This window comes from Genypterus blacodes, unplaced genomic scaffold, assembly GCF_046128005.1.
Source record: "Genypterus blacodes isolate CSIRO-AG114 ecotype Tasmania unplaced genomic scaffold, CSIRO-AGI_Gbla_v1 ptg000005l_1, whole genome shotgun sequence".
In the NCBI taxonomy this organism is placed as follows: Eukaryota; Metazoa; Chordata; class Actinopteri; order Ophidiiformes; family Ophidiidae; genus Genypterus; species Genypterus blacodes.
This window is the reverse complement of record NW_027466819.1, coordinates 3,768,358-3,790,389: the sequence shown is the minus strand read 5'-3', so window position 1 is coordinate 3,790,389 and position 22,032 is coordinate 3,768,358. Positions and strand designations below refer to the sequence as shown.

General features: G+C 46.1%; 1 protein-coding gene across 1 annotated transcript; it reads right to left on the bottom strand.

Moving 5' to 3' along the window:
* Nucleotides 1–6,558: 6,558 nt before the first annotated feature.
* On the bottom strand, nt 6,559–13,529 carry vipr2 (vasoactive intestinal peptide receptor 2). Its single transcript, XM_076147265.1, has 11 exons — nt 13,166–13,529; nt 12,414–12,508; nt 10,274–10,371; nt 9,914–10,046; nt 9,420–9,570; nt 9,255–9,315; nt 8,868–8,937; nt 8,610–8,701; nt 7,541–7,670; nt 7,400–7,441; nt 6,559–7,043 (listed from the first exon to the last, which is right to left on the bottom strand). The coding sequence occupies exons 1-11, from the start codon at nt 13,341–13,343 to the stop codon at nt 6,873–6,875; spliced, it is 1,221 nt and encodes a 406-aa protein (XP_076003380.1). The 5' UTR covers nt 13,344–13,529; the 3' UTR covers nt 6,559–6,872.
* Nucleotides 13,530–22,032: the final 8,503 nt, after the last annotated feature.

The window sequence follows — 22,032 nt, the reverse complement described above, 5'->3', positions numbered from 1 at the left end:
ATTAAGGATTAAGAGCGACACACGTGACGAATGGAAATGGGGCTTCCCTATACCCTCCTTTCCTCCTTTCTTCATACTTCTTCTCCTGCTCTTGCTGTATACTCACTTGTCCTCACTGCAAGCTGATAGTTCAAACAATTATCTTCATATAGACTTATGGCTGAAATAGGAACATACATACAGTGATTATATGAAGAAAAAAAACTTGACATTTTCCTTTCTCCACTTTATATTGAGGAGAGAGAGAGAGAGAGAGAGAGAGAGAGAGAGAGAGAGAGAGAGAGAGAGAGAGAGAGAGAGAGAGAGAGAGAGAGAGAGAGAGAGAGATGTTTATTTTGATTGATACATCTGCTTTTGCCTTATCACACCATGTCATACACGCACTCACCGCTAGATGGCAATGGAGCTCCACCCCGACGTCACCAGTGGGGCAAAGCGTGTTTGAAGGCTCTGACCTCTGTTAGTCCACGAGATGATATCAATGTCGTGTCATGTGAAGTATGAGGATTTTATTCACGAAGTCTTCTATCAAGTGAGGAAGACTGTTGGAGAACTTTCCTCAATCTTTTGTTGAGCAATGTTCCAGAGAATAGAGGAAAGAAAGAGAAAGTAAATAGTTGAATTCTAAATAAACAAATTCCTTGGTAGCATGTAAATAAAAAGGTCAGGATGAAGGGAAGCTCTTCCTCCTTCATCTGAGGTTACACAACATTCATTCCGTCCTGTAACTGGCAGCCTCAGATAGCTGTTAACAATAAACCACCACTTGGCACGACAGCGCTCCTGTGTTATATCCAAACTGCAGACAGCTCAGCTTGTGCCCATGCATGGAGAAGGTGCCGGATCATTCAGAGTGGCGTGTCCTGCAGTCTGTTCTGTGTTTCCTGCTCCCCCTGGGTTCAGTCACCACGTCATAACAGGGAAGTGGGACCGGAACCCAGCCGATCCTGCATTTGATCCGAGAGGAGTTCATTGAGCCCTGTAGTGATGACAACATGGGAGAGGAATCCAGAAGAGGGCGGTGTTATTGTTGCTATTAAACTGATTTATTCTAAACAGATAAACAGGCGGTAGAATAAGATGGTAAAAGTCTATTTTGGCTTTTAGAACCCACAGATAAGAAACTCCCATCACCATGACACTGACGATTCCTCCAATGGAGTCTGGAGGTGGACGGATGAGAGGTATTAAGGTCAGCAAAGGAGGAGGAAGGGGGCACCAGGGAAAAGGAGGAAGGAAAGAAACATGAAAAGAGGGAAAGGAGGAGGAGAGAGAGGAGGAAAGGACATGAAAAAAAGGAAGGAGAGGACAAAGTGAAGGCAGTAAAGAATGAGGAATGGAGAGATATGCAGCTCACACACACACACACACACACACACACACACACACACACACACACACACACACACACACACACACACACACACACACACACACACACACACACACACACACACGTGTTCGTCTCTAACCACAAGCTGCCTGTGACGCAGGACCTTCCTCCTGAGTCTTCCTCCTGAACCAGCTGGCTTCAGACAGCCACCCTCCTTCACAGAAACGCTCTGATGGACTGAATCACATCTAATTGTATCTGTAGGCACTCACTCTTCCTCATCTTCCTCATCTGAGGCTCTGTCTACCCTGATTATTGGGGCAAAACGTCCTTTGTTCTTCATCATTCCATGAGACAAATGACAAGTGCGGAGTGAGAGTAAGGCCACTGAGTGTGTGTTGTTGTTGTAGTTTAGCAAAGTTTCCCAAAAAGTTCACAACCTGCAGCTTAACTCTAAAATGCCAACAGATACATTTAAATCAGTGTGTGTGTGTGTGTGTGTGTGTGTGTGTGTGTGTGTGTGTGTGTGTGTGTGTGTGTGTGTGTGTGTGTGTGTGTGTGTGTGTGTGTGTGTGTTCTTACTGTCAAACTTTTTCTTGGAGCTTGACAAAGTCACGTTAAGGAGACATCGACAGGCGTCACAACTTTTTATCCACAACCCGGCAAGATAATCTTTGTTTACTCTCCTGTATGATTTACCTGAATGCATCCGGACACAGGGACGCTTATCTCCAACTCACTCTCTTACACACTCTCTTACACACACACACACACACACTCTCCTCCTTCATCCTTGTCAGACAGATTGACCAAAGAAGCAGCGGCAGCGTTTGGCCTCTGCTGCTTCTAATTACATGGATTCACAAGTAAATGAATCCACACCAACATTCCTCTTCCTGGGTCTGAGGTGTGTGTTCAGACGTGGCTGCTGGCTGGCCGGCAATGGCAGCTGCATCTAATTATCAATCAAACACTCATCTGTTTATTTGCTGTTGCAGACGTGTTCGCTCACAGAGACCAATGGGAATCATCCCTGTGTGTGTGTGTGTGTGTGTGTGTGTGTGTGTGTGTGTGTGTGTGTGTGTGTGTGTGTGTGTGTGTGTGTGTGTTCCAGTTCAATACGACACGCAGGGAAAGTGCACATTTCTTCAAAAGATGATGTGGCGCAGCACTCAGACGGCTGAACTGGAGACTGGAGCACATAATGAGAGTGGGATGTAGGACTTGGTTGATTAAGAGCATCCATAAGCGTCAGGTGATGTGAGGATCCGTAGAATAAATTTAGGCTCAGTGGAAAAGTGCCCATGAAAGACTTTCTTCAAAGTAGTGACAGCGAAGGAAAAGTAATCAGGTCCCTGCAGAGGCGAGAGAGCCGACAAATGAAAGAAATGGGAACTTTAGAATGAAGGGGGAGGGGGGGAGTCAATTACAGCGTCTCCCCCATTATGGGAATGTTGGCTTGCTTGCACATAAAACCTTCCCCTGAGAGATAAACCAGGAAGTCTGTGTGTGTTTCATTTTCTCAATTATGATCAATTATTCAGCTGCCCTGAAAAGTCAAACAGTGGAAGAAGGAGTGAGCGAGCGGAGGTGCAGAGGCGGCAGGGATGTGAACCCATCCACGCCTCCCATGGACCAGCTGAAACCATTCGATGCACATTTCTGACAAATATCTAAGAATCTGCGAGTCTGTCTGTCTGCTTTTTCATTCACGTTTTAATCTAAATCTGCAGGAGAACATTTGTCATGAACGACTCATTTCTCTTCTTTTACACTCTATGTTCCTCCTCATCTTCGTGGTGTCGCATCCCTTTGTACCTTCCGTCCCTGTGAGTGTGTGTTTCTCACGTTATCTATCTACGACCCGCGTCTAACAAAGCAGCGACATCATCTGATGGAGACCCCGGAGGATCTTCAGGGCTTCACTCTTAGCACTTTAAATACAAATGAATTCATAATCTTGCTTTGGGAGACAGGACCCTCTTCTGCTCCTCGCTCTTTTAAAAGTACAGCCCTGAAAAACACACTTTCATCTGCATCGGGGGACTTCTCCTGTGAAACCACCCTGTCTGCTTCAGTCTTCTTCTCTCCTACTGCTCTTCCTCTTCCTCGCTGGGAGTCGGACGCGATTGATACCTTGGAAAACGGACGAGTTGTGTTAAAGCTCAGTTGTTTATGTTTTGATAGAAGAGGAGGAGTGTTCTTCTTCTTCTTCTTCTTCTTCTACTACTCAACTTCTCAGCTCATAATTGAGTCATTTGACATTTTGTCCACAAAGTAAACAAACCAAACCTGGCACAGGACTGAGCCTCTTAATTTAAATGGAAAAAGAGGAGCATCTACTAATTAGTTTATAGATCAGAAACACAAGAAAGATGAGGAAAAATTCCAACGACACCAAAGCGAACAAGTTCAATCAGTGAAGTGGGAATCAAGAGACTTCCATAGAGAACAGTGTGTCTTCTCCAGGCAGTCCTCAGACAGCGACAGTGACTGGTGATGTCATCCTGAGGTGACCAGCCAGGCGTGTGTTTGTGTGTGTGTCTGTGTGTGTGTGTGTGTGTGTGTGTGTGTGTGTGTGTGAAGCATCTGTAGACATCTTGACTTTAACACAGACTGACACAGAAAGTCCAGCAGGTCTCGGCGTTCCGTGAATTCATGCACGGATGGAGCGCTGCAAACCACGACAAGCAGCGTGACTCTGCAACCTTTGCAGGCTTCACACGGTGGAGTCACAGCTCTGAACCTTTCACAGTAGACAACACTATACACTAACTAATACTAGTATGGTAGAAAGGACTTTATACTGTATTAGTCAGGCAACGTCCCACATAGTTGCCTCTCCCTGTCCCGTCTCTTTGCAGGTTCTGGACAGCGGTTGTTGGACCAGATGTTGGTGCGGAAGGAGGTCAAAGATTAGCGTTCCACTCTAAGCAGTAAGTAGCACTAAGAGCTTGTAGGTTGGCTGAGTTCATAGCTCTCATTAACATCCGTCCTGGCTGTACGGAGATCACGAAGAAGACGAAGCAAGTCCCGGTCTCAAGGGAACAAGTCCGGCTGTATCTCCTCATTCTTTTAGCGAGTCAGTGACAGATGTTTGATGCTGACAGACGGAGGAACCAGATGGCTGAAGGCCTCACGATCTTCGCTCGAGCTTGCTGAACTGTTTCGCACAAGTTCTCTGCTCATTAAAAACTGTTGTGTGTGGCGTGTTCAGTGAGCAAATGGAATGGGAAAGTGATGTAATGCTTAGAATGACATGCCTGACCTGGCACATATATGTTATTTGTTGACAAACCATTGCATTGCAAACAAGCATTTAGGTTTTTTTCAGTGCTGTGTGTGCAGAATAAGTGCTTTATAGAGTGATCTCCCATTTAAATAATGAGACAAAGCTGTCCGAGTGTGTAATGACGAGGTTGTCGGCTGGAGTCAGAAGAGGAACAGAGTTCTAAGCGTGATCTTTCAGGGCTGTTACCACACTTCACTGATTCGCCTCCAGCTTTAGTCTCTGCTCGCCCTGTATTATGTTCGTATCTGGGGGTGAGAATCAGAGCGGGCTGACAACTAAGCCGCAGTAAGCCATCAGCACCGCTGGAGAATTGGGATTTCCGTGTACAACAACCAAAGAGACGTGTAGCCAAGTTCTCAGACAGCAGTCCAACATGGATCAACGTTAAGCTGCCTCCCTACCAATTTGCAGCGTGTTTGCCTCGGGTAGCTCTGCCAGAGAAAGAGAGAGAGAGAGAGAGAGAGAGAGAGAGGAGGAAAGAGGAGGAGGAAGAAAAGGCACGAGAGGAGAAATAATCATAAGACAACATTTCCTCCAGCTTCTTACAGCCACACACTCAGAGGTGCTGCACCCGCGCTGCAGGGTCTCACTTTATTATGGCAGCTTCACAACTTACTGACAAACTTCTACTGTCTACTCCGTTTTGTCATTTTTGCATAACAAGTGAGTGCAGATGTGCCCAAAAATGTGCTTCCACTAGACTCACTCCTTCATGAGATACAGCAGTTTCTACAGAATGAGCCACTCCTCCTCAAACAGGGCCGCACGTTGTAGCAAAACAGTAAGAAATATTGAACTTCTTCAAATCTAACTTTCACCAGACTGAGCTCAGACATTCTTCATGCTTAAGTGTGAGAGTGTCGGAGGAGAGGATCTGTTTAGACCCAAATGTCCGGGTCTGAATGGATGCAGACGGACTGATGTGAGTGTCGTCGTGACCTTGGTGACCTTGGTGACTGTGTGATCTGTGCTATCTGGTGCTTTGAGTGGTGACCTTGGCGATGCGAGTGAAGGGGCGCAGACACCAAGTCCATTTGAAAAAGATGATTTATTCCATTAATCGTTGTCTAATCCAAACACACTCATACAGAAAACCATCTCTGTTAATAAATATTAAACTTTGTGCAGAGCATCATTCAAGAACAAGATGCAGAATGTGAACATTTGAAATACAAACCAAATACAAAAAGCCGTACAACAAAAGTACAGCTGGCTGACGTTACAGGCTGGGGGAAGTTTTTTTTTTTTTTTTTTTTCAAACCAACACCAGCAAACAGACGCACAAAGCAAGCAGGAGCCACCAAAATATACAGGATTTACATTACCACAGGTTTGATATCCGTCACCATGGACACCGAGGCTGAAGGACTTTGTTACATAGAAACCACTAATCACTGAACTGTCACCGTAAGCTGCTACAAACGTCTCTAATACAGAATCACCGCACAGTTTGATAAAGTTACATTCATACAGTGAGAGGCTGACGGACGGCTCGGACTTCATCCTTCACGTTTGGCACAAAACATTCATGGAGCCTCAACGCAACATTAAAGTCAGTGAATATTAAATAAGACGGCAGCAAGCAGGCCGACACTCTGGGAAGACTCTTCTTCTTCTTTCATCCGGGAAACAACACCAACAACCGACAACCACGAGTAGAAACGCCAATAAAAAGGTTGAAAAGGTTGAAAGATTTCATGCAACTGCTGCAAAAGCAAAGGATTCTGGGTAAAGTGGGGCTGAGCGGAGACGACTGCTCTTTTTCGTACACGGTTGTCCAACAGCTGAAGCACTGTGGCTTGTAATTGAGTACGAACTTCTCTTTTTTTTGCAATTTTACAAAATATTGTGTGTTTGGGGGGAGTGACGCCTGACGAGCCTCTGACGGGAACAGAACCCTGCGCTGTCATGACGGCTTCCTCTTGTAAAGGCGAATTTCTTTGGCTACTAATTTGACTTTCAATGCCCTGCAGGTGCATCTCCTCCAGTAGCAAAATGACCAGGAAGTGACGATAGGAGAGCGACCCCTGACCCGAGTACAGAGGCTGAAGGTTAAATCTCATTGAGTGACTCTGGGTGCTTTGATCGGCTGTATTGATGATCAGTTTAAAAGCATAAATTTGGCTCCATTTCCCCGTCAGATTGTCAGGCGAACCTCCCGTGATGCACGTCATTCATATTCTAAGCCACATGGTCCAACATCTAATTGGACCATGTGACCAGGACTCTTTTACAAAGCTCCGTCTGTCACCACGAGGTCTCGGACTGCAGGATGGACTGCGTTCGGGAGTTGCGGTGAAACTGCACGGCGTTCTCCGATCCGTTCCTGGAGCTGATGGTGCCGTTGAAGTGGCGGCCTCTGCTCAGGCGATAGTTGAGACACATGCTCCGCCACTTTCTCCTCAGCTCACTCTGAACCTGAAAACACAGTTTGTTCTCATTTCATTTGTGGCTTGAGCTGCAAATGTCATCTTATCTGATGAACTTGAGGCTGAATCTGGAGGGTTTCTGTTCCCGCCTGGTGTTTGTTTGTAGCTTGTTATCTGCTGCTGAGGCCCAACATGACTTCAGGTTGTTTCAGTTGTCATATTTATTGTTTTTCTGCTGATAAAGTCATTTTAATTAAATTATGAACAGCATAATTAACTTCTTATCAACTGGTTGCTGATAATACGAAAGGTTAATTAGCAACAACAGCTTAAAAAAGAAAAGAAAGCCTTTACTTTGTGCCTCCCTCAGTGAATATGAAGGAGAGTCCCACTCTTCAGACTTACCTCGCTGTTTAGGAAACAATACAGAATGGCCACAACCAGACCCTGCAGGAGAACACACAGTGGGGCCCGTGAACAAAACACTCACACACATTTAGAACTTCATTCAATGACGACGCCGCTTGAGGACTTTGTGAGAATCACCTGAAAGGATCCGATGGCCAGGTCAAAGAAGATCTTGTAGACTTCTGCTATGGATTCGCTAGGAGAGACGAAGATGACGTAATGGATCCCAAACAGAGGGATGAGCAGGAGGGTGGATTTGGCCAAACGCCTGAGGTGAGAAGAGAGTTTACACGTTACATGGGTGTGGCACTGAAACTGATCCCTCATCGTCTTCTTCTTCTTCTTGGCGTCTTTAATTCCAGCAAGAAGAAGCTCAGTCATACCTGGCTGAGGATGGCTGCATTCCAAACTATGCATGTCTAAATGCTGCATTTAAACGAATAAATACACACATTTGCGCTGAAAAGGCAGGATTGAGATGAAGTCGTATGTGTGGAGTCGCAGAATAAGGCGAGTTGATCCGATAACAACCGGAACAATGACGTCATCCAGGCCTGTTACATGCATTTGAACGTTTGAAAGAAAAGGATGTGTTGCCTGAATCGTTGTATAAAGGAGGCTTTAATGTGTGTGTAAGTACCGCCTTAGCCGCTCTGCCTCTGTAAACAGGTGACTTATCCCTCCTCATCGCCCCCCCCCCCCCCACCCCCCCACCCCGCCCCCACCACCACCACCATCAGGGAGGGCCCAGCTGTGCGGCTGCAGACTGTGGCCTTTAGAGAGGCGCCTCTGCAGGGGCGTAAGCAGGCTTCACCTCCCGCCTGTGAATGTCAAACACCCAAAGCTGGAGGAGGCGGCGGCCGTGAGCTGAACGCCCCTGAGCAGCTCCGACCTCGCGGGGGGGGGGGGGGGGGCTGAGATAACCTGGAGATTACCCAGTCGTCATTAGGAGCTATCTGAACGAGTGTGAGCGTTACTCTGATCTCTTCTGACAGCGAGCGGCGAGGGGATTAGAGACGTTCAGAGCCTCTCAGCTGACTCACACACACATCGCTACTAAGATCAACTGCAGGAGCAACAGCATCTTTCCCAACAATCCCCCCCCTCCCCTCCCCTCCCCTCCCTCCTCTCTCTCCCCACAATCGGTATTCTCTGGCTCTCTGCAATGCTCTGATTGGTCAAGAGACAGGGGCGAGCGAGCCGTCACCTGTACTGTGATTGGTCGTTGCCGCCCACGTCAGGACACCTCAGCTTCTGAACCAGGATCCTTATGATGCTAATGAACAGGAGGAAGTTCACCTTGGACACAGGGAGGACAAATTCAATTCACGTCAACATTTAAATCAGAATGACACAAGGTGGAATCATCCGACTGTCCTTTAGTTTTCCATAAACAGTCCTGAAGAGAATGAGCGAGCCTGGTGGCGTTCTTCACACATCTCCTCTCAGCGGATACGCGACCTACCATGATGGAGAATCCGATGGGTCCGTTTATCACCCAGTAAGGTACGGAGTGGTCGTCTCTCTCCCAGCATCTGAGGGGAACAGAACCCACAGCCCCAGTATGAACGACATGGATCAAAGCTTTACACAGGAGAAGCAGCAGGGGAAGCAGGTTGGAGGTCACGTGCTGGCGTTTCCTATCACGTCTCCGCTACGTCTGCTTGGCTAATGAAGGAATACGCCCGCTTAGTGTACCTTCACATAGAAGGTGACATAATGAGCTGCGGTGTCGTGGTGGGAGTGACGGCCATTAGAGAGGATACAAACTGTACACAATCCACATACGGTGCAACAAAAATCTGTGTGTGTGTGTGTGTGTGTTGTGAGTACGTGTACGAGTGTCGCTCACCCGGAGTCTTCCAGATAAATCCTGGTCACCACCCACGCAGACACAAACACAGTGGGGATTCCTGCAGGACGACACGAGGACATCATCACGGCCAACTCACACTCACACACACACACACACACACACACACACACACACACACACACACACACAGGAGGGTCGTACCCCAGCCCATGAGCATGTAGGCCACAAAGTGTCTGCTCTTGGAGAAGATGGCGATGAGCAGCGTGTGGAGGTACAGACCCTCCGCCAGCAGCCAGAAGAAGTTAGCCATGATGAAGTACTGGAGAAGCACCAGGCTGGCTTTGCAACCCACCTGCAAACACACACACACACACACGGCAGGGACAAACACACGACGTGGACAAACACAGGCACACACGTCAAATCATCAGCTGCTGCAGGATTTTCAAGACCTAAACATTTCTGTGAGTCCAGTGAGGATATTTGACATTTTAGCTGATTTGTTACTGGTCAATCAACACACACACACACACACACACACACACTCACACACTCACACACTCACACACTCACAAACACACACACACACACACACACACACACACACACACACTCACACACACACACACACACACACACACACACACACACACACACACACACACACACACACACACACACACACACACACTCACCAGAGACGGCTGGTTGGAGCACTGTGTGTCTCTGGAGAAGAGGATGTGGTCTTTCACCAGCACAGCCACGGCCCTCAGGATGAAGGAGAAGAAGAGGTTGAGGTGGATGTAATTCCTGGTGCAGTGGAGCTTCCTGGAACACACACAGACACACACACAGACACACACACACACACATTTAAGGTCACGAAACACTATAGAGCTATAAAATCCACACAGACTTGTTTTCAACAGAACAGCCACAAAACCCCCGACCCTCAGTGATCTGATGCGGTTGGTTGGTGGTTTGTGTTTGAGGTGGGATTTAAATGGTTAAACACGTTGTGGAACCTTGGATCTTTGTGCTGATATTCATCTGACCTGAACAGACAGAGGACGGCGCTCCCGGTGGTGAGAGCGATCAACGACAGACTGTGACCCAGAGTGTACAACGTCTGGACGACCGTGTAGAAGATCAGCTGCAGAGACAGAGAGAGAGAGAGAGAGAGAGAGAGAGAGAGAGAGAGAGAGAGAGGGAGAGAGAGAGAGAGAGAGAGAGAGAGAGAGACGGAGGGAGAGAGAGAGAGAGGGAGGGAGAGAGAAAGAGAAAGAGTCTCTTAGGGTCAGTCTGTCCTCAGGTGGCTTTCGGGTCGAGTCTCTTTTTCTCTCTCTTCCAGAAAGAGAAATAGCTGCTGCTGTTAAATTGATTGACAGGTCCTTTCATATACAGACTAATGCTGTTTACATTCGCACAGTGCAGCCATGACTTCACGCCAAACTAAACCACAGAGCGACGGCTCTTTTCCCTCCACTTAGACACACAAACACACAAACAAACCACTCAATGGACGCACGGAACATTAGCCAGCGTCTGGACACTAACAGCTTCTTCTTTTTTGTATTTTTAAACATAATGGTTGTTTGTTCTAAGCTTGCTTTACCTACTGAGAGTCCTGATGTTTCTAATGAGGACAGAGAGGAAGCAGCAGAGTCCAGCAGAGTGACTATGGACACGGCAGAACCTTTAACTATTACGCCTCAAATGTACCAAAGACTTCCCTTCATGTCACTAATTATTGTTTAAACACAAGGGTTTATTTCTCTAAGCCAGGCTCATTTAATTCCACCGCATCATTCAGACACAAAGGCAATGCAAAGTGCTTTGGGAGGGCATAAAGACTTTCAGATAACAGATCAAAGACGCCTCAAAGGGACGCACGGAACTCAGGGAGAGTCAAAAGCATAAACGTGTGAAGAGTCGGAGCGTCGGAGCGTCGGAGCGTCGGAGCTTCGGAGCGTCGGGGCCGATCTCAGACCCTCCAGCATGGGAACTAAACGCTCCACCAGGTTTACGTCTCCTGCTCGAGTTAAACTTCTAACAATCAGATGTTCGTTCCGCAATTCCGACCAGTTTCTTTGATGGCAGTGTGAAGAGTTTCCTCGCGTCCCTTTGCCCTTCAAACTCCCTCACCTATTCACTGGTTGATCAGACAAAGTTCATTACAGCAACAAAATTTCGACCCGGCTGCTGCCCCCGGATGAAAGTTGGCGTCTCTTTCTTTCTTTCTCTCTTTCTTTCTTTCTTCCGTTTAATCCCCAGCGAACAAGCGGAGGAAAGCGAAAAGGCGACATTTCAATTCCTTGACGAGATGAAGCTCCTTTGATTCCAGCTCCGGCAATTTGCTTCTGGGAGACGCAGGTGGCACAGCGGCTTTGTGTCTGCTGCCTTTACTTCCAGCCCCAGCTGCCAACTGTGTTATTGGCTGGCTGAGGTTCAGTGTGTTTCTCATCTTCCTGCTTGAATGGAAAGTGACGTCGTGTATGTTTGTGAATTATTCCAGAAAATAGGCGAGAGTTTTTACTTTCCTGTTCCGTTGAAGGCAGCAGATGCCTGCAATGGCTTTGATCAGGATGAGACCGAGACAAGTGAGTGAGACAGAGAGGGAGGGCGGTGGAGTGAGACACACAGGGAGACGGGAGGCCAGAGCGCTCGTGACCCTGGCGTGAATCAGGCCAGAGACGCAGTAATGACCCCCAAGGTCAAACCAGGCATTTACATGGATATCAGACATATTGATGCTTTACTTCAGCCAATTAACCGCTGTTAATGAGACTTTGACACTGAACCCAGGCAGTTAAAGCCTCTCAGGGTGTGTGTCGTGTTACAGCTACTGTTTCTCCTGCACAAACAAAACGCAGCCATAAGCATAACTGTGATATAATGGAAATAGTTTATCTGAGCGCCTGTGTTTCTATGCAGACTCAGCTGGGCAGACTCAGCTGAGCAGACTGAGCTGAGCAGACTGAGCTGGGCAGACTCAGCTGGGCAGACTCAGCTGGGCAGACTCAGCTGGGCAGACTCAGCTGGGCAGACTGAGCTGAGCAGACTGAGCTGGGCAGACTCAGCTGGGCAGACTCAGCTGAGCAGACTCAGCTGGGCAGACTCAGCTTGGCAGACTGAGCTGAGCAGACTCAGCTGAGCAGACTGAGCTGGGCAGACTCAGCAGGGCAGATGCTTTACCTTATCCTGGGTCGTCTCGCCGGGGTCGCACACGCTGGTGATGTTGGGGAAAACCGGGGACCATCCTGCTGAGGTGCAGTTCCTGCTGATGTTCCCTATGAGAAAGGAAGAAGAAGAAGAAAAAGAAGAAGCAAGGACAGCAAAGAGATTTCCCGCCGGTGTTGTGGTCGTTTTTTGTCCGACGGGCACTCGACCGCGACATCATCTATCAACTTCATTTGGGAGCAGAACAACACAGCTTCCAACAAAGGGGTCTTTGTGCGGTCAGTGTGTGGGTGTGTGTTCAGACCCACCTATTGTAGTGAAAACACAAATAATTATAACACACTAGATTTGAATACGCTCTTTTCATAGTCATTAACGTTTTACATAATAAGAGTAAATGAGGTCATGTTTGGTGAATATCAGCTGCTGAGAGCGGCCGTGCAAAGGTCGGTTTGGAGTTCTTATCTGAATGTGCAGAGTCTAAGCTACTTAATGAGGGCTGTGAACCCATGAAGGAGCACAGACAGCACAGACAAAGCCTCTGGTGACACCTTAGCACAGATTCTGACCCAATGTGGCGACCCGGCAGCTTGCGTCGGCGTCTGAAGTCTGAATCCAGTCCAGGTGTATTTGACAAAGACAAACACTGAGGTAATACTGTGACGTGTGTGTGTGTATCAGTCAGTCAAACTCTGTATGAGGGAAATATTGCAGTAACCTGTGGATACTTGCACAAAAACCTAGGCAGGTGTGAATAAAGAGCGTACCATTTCTGCCAAATACAGATCGGAGGAATCGAGGACAGGGGATGGTGATGGTTTCTCCGACCTCAGCACGCTCCCAGCAGGCGGCGTTGTCCCATGATCCTCTGCACCCGGGTTCTGTCCAAACCACAACAGGAGCAAATTCTAAGCGTGGCTGTTTTGACGGACGTTTCTGTCTCATCTCAGACACGTTGACGAGCTTTCACATGAGCTGACAGCTGCTACGTTATCAGGGGCACACAGACGGTAGATTCCAGGCGTAGGGGTCGTGTAGAGGTCGTGCGTTTCAACTCCAGGCAGAGAAGATAGCAAACAGTCAGGGGAGTTTCAGGGAGCGAAGCCCGTTTGTTCCCCCGCCGCCTCCCACACGCAGGGACAAAGAGTCAGAGCTCCCGTTTCCCAGAATAAACTGTGTGCCTGAATACAACGTGTGGTTCTCTCACCCTTTGTTCAAAACTCCAGAAATGAAATGATAATGTTGCTCTGCAGCCCCGAATGATCCAGAGTCTGTAGTTATCAAGAGGTTTGGTTTAAAAATGTGCAGATTATTTATTTTACATTACTAAGATCATTGAGTTTTGTCTTTGGTTGACCACAGGGGGAAAATATTATATTATACATTTATGCATTCATTTTGTTTACACTTAGGCACAAGTAAAGAAGGTAAGGGAGTCAAATAAATACAAAAAGGAAAGGGGGGAAAAGGAAAGAGGGAAGGAAGGAAGGAAGGAAGGAAGGAAGGAAGGAAGGAAGGAAGGATGGATGGAAAAAAGGAAGAATAGGGGGGAGGGAAGGAAGGAAGAAAGTAAGGAAAGAATGGAGGAAGGAAAGAAGGAAAGAAGGAAGGAAGGAAGGAGGGAAGGAAGGAAGGAAGGAAGGAAGGAAGGAAGGAAAGAAGGAAGGAAGGAAGGAAGGAAGGAAGGAAGGAGGGAAGGAAGGAAGGAAGAAAGGAATGAAGGGAGGAAAGAAAGAAAGGAGGGGAGGAAGAAAGGAAGGAAGGGATAATAGATGATGAGATAATATTCACCTTATTTTCTGAGTTTAAACAGAATAACTGGATTGTAATCTGAAAGGTAACTGTAGTGTAATATACAGTAAGGATGTGGTGGAGGAAAGAGCAGAGGAAGGAGGAAGAAGGAAAGGAAGGAAGGAAGGAAGGAAAGTGAGCATGGAATCTTGAACATCTGACATATTTTCCTATAGAGTAAGAAAAGTCATTTTCCTAAATAAAGTTATATTCTGTAGATGGGTCCTGTACTTTAACACCGAATATGATAAAGGGAACCCGGTCCTTGTTAAAATCCACAAATGCAGACGAGTGTGTGTGTGTGTGTGTGTGTGTGTGTGTGTGTGTGTGTGTGTGTGTGTGTGTGTGTGTGTGTGTGTGTGTGTGTGTGTGTGTATGTGTGTGTGTGTGTGAGGGGTGGCGGCGGCACTGACACCAAAACCATTAAAGAACAAAACAAACAAAATGGCTCTTCAGCACAAACCTTAATGGGTGTAAAAGCCATGCTGCTAATGGAAAAGTAAACGCTCAGAAAGGCTTTTTAGCCAGACATGAATACCTCACACACACGCACACACACACACAGAGAGGGAAAACTACCCAGTGGAGTATCCGACCGTACACAAAACAAACCTATTAGTGTCCCGTTTGAACAATGACACACACCTGCAGGAGGTGAGAGGCCAAACAAACGTTTTTCCTTAAATTTGATCTTCTGGGACGGCAGCTCGGTTTCAGCCCGAGCGTCGCTTTGCGGCGTCAGACCTCAAACGAGACGACGACTGTGTAAGGCCTCGGCTGGGAACTTTTGACGTATTTCTGGATCGATCCTAATGAGAGCGCAGACGGGGCGCCGCAGCAGCCACACAAGTCAGGAGGAAAGACAGAAGAAGAAGAGCTAGCAAGATTCATTGTGATATCTAATGTGACAGACGCAGCCCGCCCTGCTCGCCTCTATGCAGATGACAAACTACTCTTCCCTGTTTCATACATAAATGAAGCTATCTGAAGTCGACGGCGTGGATCGTCTTCTCCGTATTCATCATCTTTGGCTCGGCTTCACGCAAACTTGACCTCCTCATCGTTCAGTTTCCTGTCACAGCTGCAGGCGATCCCACACTCATTATAAATGGCTGCAGGCCTGGAACATTGAAGTGGGATGGTTATTACTGTCGGAGTTCATCGGAACACTGAGAAATCTTCTTTGCATCTGATCAAAGGGAGTTTTTCCCGCCCCATTAATATTCCGCGCTTGTTTGAGGATGTGGTTTAAACTCATGAATCCACATTAGTCCTCAAGCATTCATTGGCCTGTTATAATGAAATTGAGTAAAATTCTGTAAATACAGGGGAGGAAAGAGACGCAGAGGGAGGGAGGTGAAGGAGAAGCGTAATAAGAAAGGACATCTGAGAAAAAGGGCTGCGAAAAGAGAGGAAGAGGAGATCGCTAATGAGGAAAGATGGCGAAACAAGCGGGGAAGTAAGGGAGGAGGAGAGAAGGAGGGAGAGAAGGAGGGAGAGAGTTTGGCGGCAGAGAGGAAGATCGAAAGAAATGAAACAAGAGAGAGGGGGGGAGGGGGGGAGTTAGAGGGAAAGGGGAGGAAGAGGAGGAACAGGGTGAGAAGAGATGGACAGTGATGAGGACTGAGGGGAAGAGAGGAGAGAGGACAGAGAGAGATAAGGGAGGAAAGGAAGTGGGCGAGAAAGAGAGAGAGGCAGATTAGATGACAGCAAGGTGGACAAGGGAAGACCAAGGACAGAATAAAGGAGGAGGGAGGGAGGGAGGGATGAAGATGAAACTGAGAGGTGAGATCGAGATTAAGCAAGCGAGGAAACAAACGAGACCAGATGAGAAAGCAAACGTCCACGCAATTAGTTACTTATTTAGTTACTTAACGCTTAAGGAAACAGAAAGAGGGAGATGAAGAGGGAGAGAGAGGAGGAAGAGGAGGAAGACAGTGAGGGGACAGATGTCTGTGGGGATGAGACAGAGCTCTCTCTCTCTCTCTCTCCCTCCTGGTCGCCCCGCTTTTAATTTCATGCTGTTTCTTAAGCAAATCGCCTCTCTTTATTCTCTTAATTAACCCCTTCATCCCTGCAGAGCCTTCAGGCAGTCTTCATCAGAATGTTTGACATTTGCTCATTTTCACATCAAACCACTCCCCCTGCTGAGGAGTGTGTATCCGTGTCATATTCAAAGAAAACGGCCGGTTGAAGATTCTAAGGCTGCGCTTCCAAGACCCAACTGGTTTTGACTCGTCTGCCGACCTCGACCTCCACTTGGAACGAGCCGGAACATCCCAGACGCAGACGGAGAAACTTCCAAACCAACATGAGAGATGATGTTTCTGCAGCTGCGATGGTGGAGTGTGTGTGTGTGTGTGTGTGTGTGTGTGTGTGTGTGTGTGTGGAGCTCTACAATACATCACCTGGTTTACAAGAGTGTATTCATTACATCTGAGCGTATAAACACTGTGGTCACTGTTTGCATTTCTGACCGTGGCAGCAGGATGAGAAACGATTCAGGGGATTTCCTCCCTCTCACACACACACACACACACACACACACACACACACACACACAGTGACCTTTGCGGCTGTCGGCCTCCTCCTTCAGCCTCTGCAGACACTCGGCCTGGTCTCGCTCCAGCTCCAGCATGAAGTTACAGGTTGGATGTCTGCTGGTCACCTGAACAACAGAACGAGAGAGAAAAGGAAGAAGTGAAATAAATCTACAACATCACTGTGTGTGTGTGTGTGTGTGTGTGTGTGTGTGTGTGTGTGTGTGTGGTGAGCAGTATAAACACAGAGTTCTGGTACTGAAAAAGCTACCAGACAAACAAAAGCAACACAGCCTTCAGATCATTGAATATAAATATATGAGTGAGGCAGTGTGTGTGTGTGTGTATCTCATGGTGTGTGACAGCGTATGTGTGTGCGTGTATGTGTGTGTGTGTGTGCGTGTGTGTGTGTGTGTGTGTGTGTCCATACAAATGTATACTATCCTGCAATACGAACTCCATTTGATTTGCTTGAAAGCAACAGTAAACAAGTGGAAGGAAGAGGAGAGCTGATCTTCCTCCTTTGATGCAACAAGCTTCTGATGCTTCTTTTAATGCAAAATTAGTCCTGAAAGCAGTCCCTGCGCTCACGTGTTTCACACCGGGGTTAACAAGCTTCATGACCCCTCAGCACCAACACTCTGCTGCTGATTAAAGGGCCGACAGCAGAAACAGTCCGAGATTATTTGCTCTTCTTCTCCCTCTCCTGCCTTTTGCTCCATGTGGTGTTTGGTGAAGACTCCAATCCTGCCAGCTCTTCATCCCTCTGCACACAGCCAGGCTGGCTGGCTTTTCCAAGCGTTTCCCAGCACCTGTTACACTCGTCGGGGGAGAATGGATTGGATGGAACATTGCGGTTTGCTAGGATCACACTTGGATTTTCCACGTCACATGCCACAACAAATGAGCTGCAAATGACACCACAGATTGCCACTCTGTGTGTGTTTGTGTGTTTACAGGGAATGCAATCGCTCCAGCAGTGACCCCTGTATACACACACACACACACACACACACACACACTTGAATCTAGTATTCCCAAGCTCCGTTTTTGCTGTTGCGTTTGGTCTTTTGTTTACATCACACACTTCTGATCCTTCTGACGCCTCCTTGCAGTATGACTTGGCGTTTCCTGTTGTGACCTGAGATCAGTCACAACAACAGCGGAACACGGAGATGGTGGCGGTGGTGGCGGTGGTGGCGGCGGCGGCGGCGACGGCGGTGGCAGCGGCGATGTCCTTGGCTGATTGGGCGCTTCACAGGGAATGAGTGATACACTGGGTGCTGTTAATGAGCGCTGAGATCAAACACACACACACACACAGGTAGAAAACATGGCTGTGGTGTCTGTGATGTCACACTTTGAAGTTAATGCCGACTCATTCCGGCTCTCAGGTGCAACATGGGTTCTTTTCCCTGAGAGTTCTGTGCCGTCTGTTATTTCAGTGGAGTCCATCTGAAAATGGCCGTATAGAATTCACTTTCCCTCACTTTCCCTCATTCTAATCCATGTTTAGAATGACGGTAAAGATGGCATCAGAGTTACATTTGCAGCATTGGGACGTTGTTAGTGGATGGATGTTTTCTAATAATGGAAACAGTAAGAATTAAAGTCAAAGCATGATCGGTTGCCTGTCAATCACTGCTTCAGCTCCACACAGAAACCCACAAGTTTACAAATTCAAATCATAGTGTGTTCAGTATAAACGACACACACACACATACTCTACAATACATACATGGAGCTGTACACACACACACACACACACTGGCTCCCACTGGCTCACACGCCAGAGTCTCCACACTCCTTCTCTCCTCTGTAAGTGTGTGTGTGTGTGTGTGTGTGTGTGTGTGTGTGTGTGTGTGTGTGTGTGTGTGTGTGTGTGTGTGTGTGTGTGTGTGTGTGTGTGTGCTCTGCTGTGCTGTAGTGATGGGTTGTCACAGCCACAGCACGCAGTCGCAGTGAGCAGCAGTACGGGAGGGAGCAAGACAAGAGAGAGAGAGATAACTTCGCAAGACTCTACAAGTTGGAAAGGTGAGGAAAATGAGTGACAGGAAACATAGTAAAGTTTGGACACATTTTAATGTGATAGATAGTTCAAAGTCACAGTGTAGACTGTGCAAAGTGCAGACCCACTGAGCTGGTGGGAGACCAGCTCAGTGGGTCTACCCATCAGTCTACCCATTTAATTCAATTCATATTTTATTGAGGTTGTGGTGTGTTGTTTCACTGTACATAGTTGCACGTTTTCAAATAATATACACAGAGATTGGACCTTTTTTTCTAAATGAGTTGTTTTTTGGTATTTGTATTTTTGAAACTCTGTTCCATGTTGGGTAAATTACTAAAGCCATATAAATTATAAACATTTGATATAATGTATGTTTAGTAATTCATTTTACACATAATTTGGTAATAAATTGATTTAAGCGTCAAAAAATCTTAGGAGCCACTTGGGAGCCATTTGGGAGCCAAAAGAGCCGGCTCTTTTGAATGAGAAGAGTCAGAAGAACCAGCTCGCTTGAAGGAGCCAGGATGCCCATCACTACTGTGCTGTGCTCTGTGTTTTGCATGTTGGTCAAACTCCTCCTTCCTGAACACAGCAGCTCCTCCCTGTGCTCTGACTTCCTTCTGCCCCTCAAAGGTTTGTCACATTAAGAGGGGGTGGAGCAAACAAGTGCTGAAGATTTCTTTTGTGCGGAAATGAAACTCAGCCGCTCACTGAACTGAGAGGACCTGACTCTAATCAAACCCTTCCTGCTGCTCTCAACATGTTTCCTCTAGAAAAGATGAGACTTGTAGACAGGAGTGATTAAAGATAACTCAGCTACTTTACGTCTCCATCTTTGTTGCTGATCTGTCGTCTGATTGGTTGTTCTGAACTCAATCATTGTTTTATTTTATAATCAGCTATAAGGAACATTCAAATGTGTTCTTCTCTTTTCCTTTAATGCAATGGAAATCTCCATGATTGATCCACTTTGTCCTCCAATAACTGGAATGTCAGTGTTGTTTTGTATTTGAGGGCCTTTAGAGACGCTGCTGTCCTTAAAATGAGACCAGAAAAAAGGAAACATGAGTACTTGAATGCCTCGTTGCACATTTTGGAGTGTGTGTATATTTTCCATTCCCCTTTATTGCTGCTGTACAAACTTCTGCTCTCTGTTATTTGATCTGAATACTTGATAAGATGTTTTTGTTATAATGACCATAGATATTTAGTAAGAGTTCCATATAAATGTAACAGTCAATCTAATCAGGATGCTTACAACATCTTGAGCTATGGGACTACTTTATTATTTATTGTTTATTTATAGTTGTTTATTTATAGTTTATTGCTGTTTATGTTGTTTATTACTGTTCTTAGATTCAGGCACAGCACAAATGCATTTTGTTGTATTCTCATGTACAATGACAATAAAAGCTAATCTATTCTATTCTATTTTATTCTATTACAAACTCATGATGAGGTGAATATCTTCTGTACATGTAAACACTGAATGAGAATGCTTCAGCAGACTCAAAGTAATGGATGGAACCAAGGAAATGCATCAATCAATAAAAATAAAAACTATTTCAAAGCCGGATCGCTGTTTTACTTCCATGCTCATTACACAGAGTTCAGTCAATATTGGGAAAATACAGAATAAAGAGAGGAACTCATTTTTAAAAGGGAATGAACTGATGATTTAAGAGAAGATGAAACGTTAAAGGACATTTCTGTTGTCATCTTCAAACTTTGCATTTTAAACAAATGTTGAACTTCAGTCATTACTTCACTCTGCCTTTGCATGAGCCCTTAGCTTTGTTTAGTAAATTTGTGTCTCTAAAGTTCTACATCGTCATCTTTTTGTGTATATGTCGATTAAATTCCACAAACTATTTGCTTGTTATTATTTTAGTGCTGAACTTATTAGTTGATCTTCAGCTGACAGACAGAATAAAGATGAATTCTATTTCCTGGTTGGTGCTTGTAAGTAATGTACCAGGTGAAAATATGAACTCCTGCTAAAAACCCCAACGCAACCAAATATTTATGAACACACACACACACACACACACACACACACACACACACACACAAACACACACACACACGCACACACCTGAGCTAACCTAAGAAACCGGAGCACCCAGAGGAAATGTGTCATTCTAAATATGTTCTCTATCTTCCTTTTGTTTTTACTTCATTCGGCCCTCCTCCCCTCCTTCAATCAGACGTATGGCCTCAGTGAGAGGATTTCATTTGTTAAAGAGCTTCAACTGATAGAAAAGTAGCCATCAAAGCAACCATCAACCCACAGAACCACTGGAACAATGTACATTTATGAACCTGAGAACAATCAAACACAATGAAGACAAGAATGAAACAACAATATCTGCTTCAATATTCTGCCATCAACCTAACAAGGAAACTGCTTCTCTTCCACATATTTCCACATGAAAATATAAACAGTTTTTTGCTTTGTACAGTTGAAATCTTTGTTAAATATCTGTATTGTTGTCCTGTAATGTGATTGAGTTTCTCTTCCATTCCAAGAGCTTCATGGAGAAAGCAGGAAACTTTCCTTCATTCTGTTCAAACATATGAATATGATTCATTTCTTCTCTTCACTGTATAAATGTTATTATGATTGTGGTGAAACATGAGGAGAAGATTCTTTATGTTCCTTTACATTGTTGATGCTCAGGTGATCAGGCTGATTGTAGGAGTGAATGATTATAAAGACATAAACATAAACACTCTGGTTTAATGATTGATTAATGATTGAACAGTAATAATCTTCATTTCTAAGACCCTTTCGCTGAATCTGATAAGGTGACACACACACACACACACACACACACACACACACACACACACACACACACACACACACACACACACCTTGAAAGTATTTACAACTGCATTACCTGAATTAAATGAATAATAGCAGGAGACTCATTTAGTTTTAGCTCTGGGGTTGGGAATGAATTTCTTCCATCAGACTGTGTCCTCATGCATTTACGCAAAGTGACACACACCTGTCTCTGCGGCCGTGCAGTCACACCAGCTCTGGGGGTGACTGCTTCCTGCCGGGGACCACCCAGAGTCTGGTAATAGCTGTGTGAAATGCTGCGCCTGTGTTAGAAATCTCAATGAAGTTTCAATCAGTGTGAAGCCAGTATTGCCCAGCATGACTTCCTGGATTTAGTTGAAAGAAATCACAGAATTCCACTGATACTGAACATGACTGGTGACACTGTTTGTCAGCCATTTGAAGTCCAAACGTCTGACCTATTGGTTATGTCGTATGTAGGCT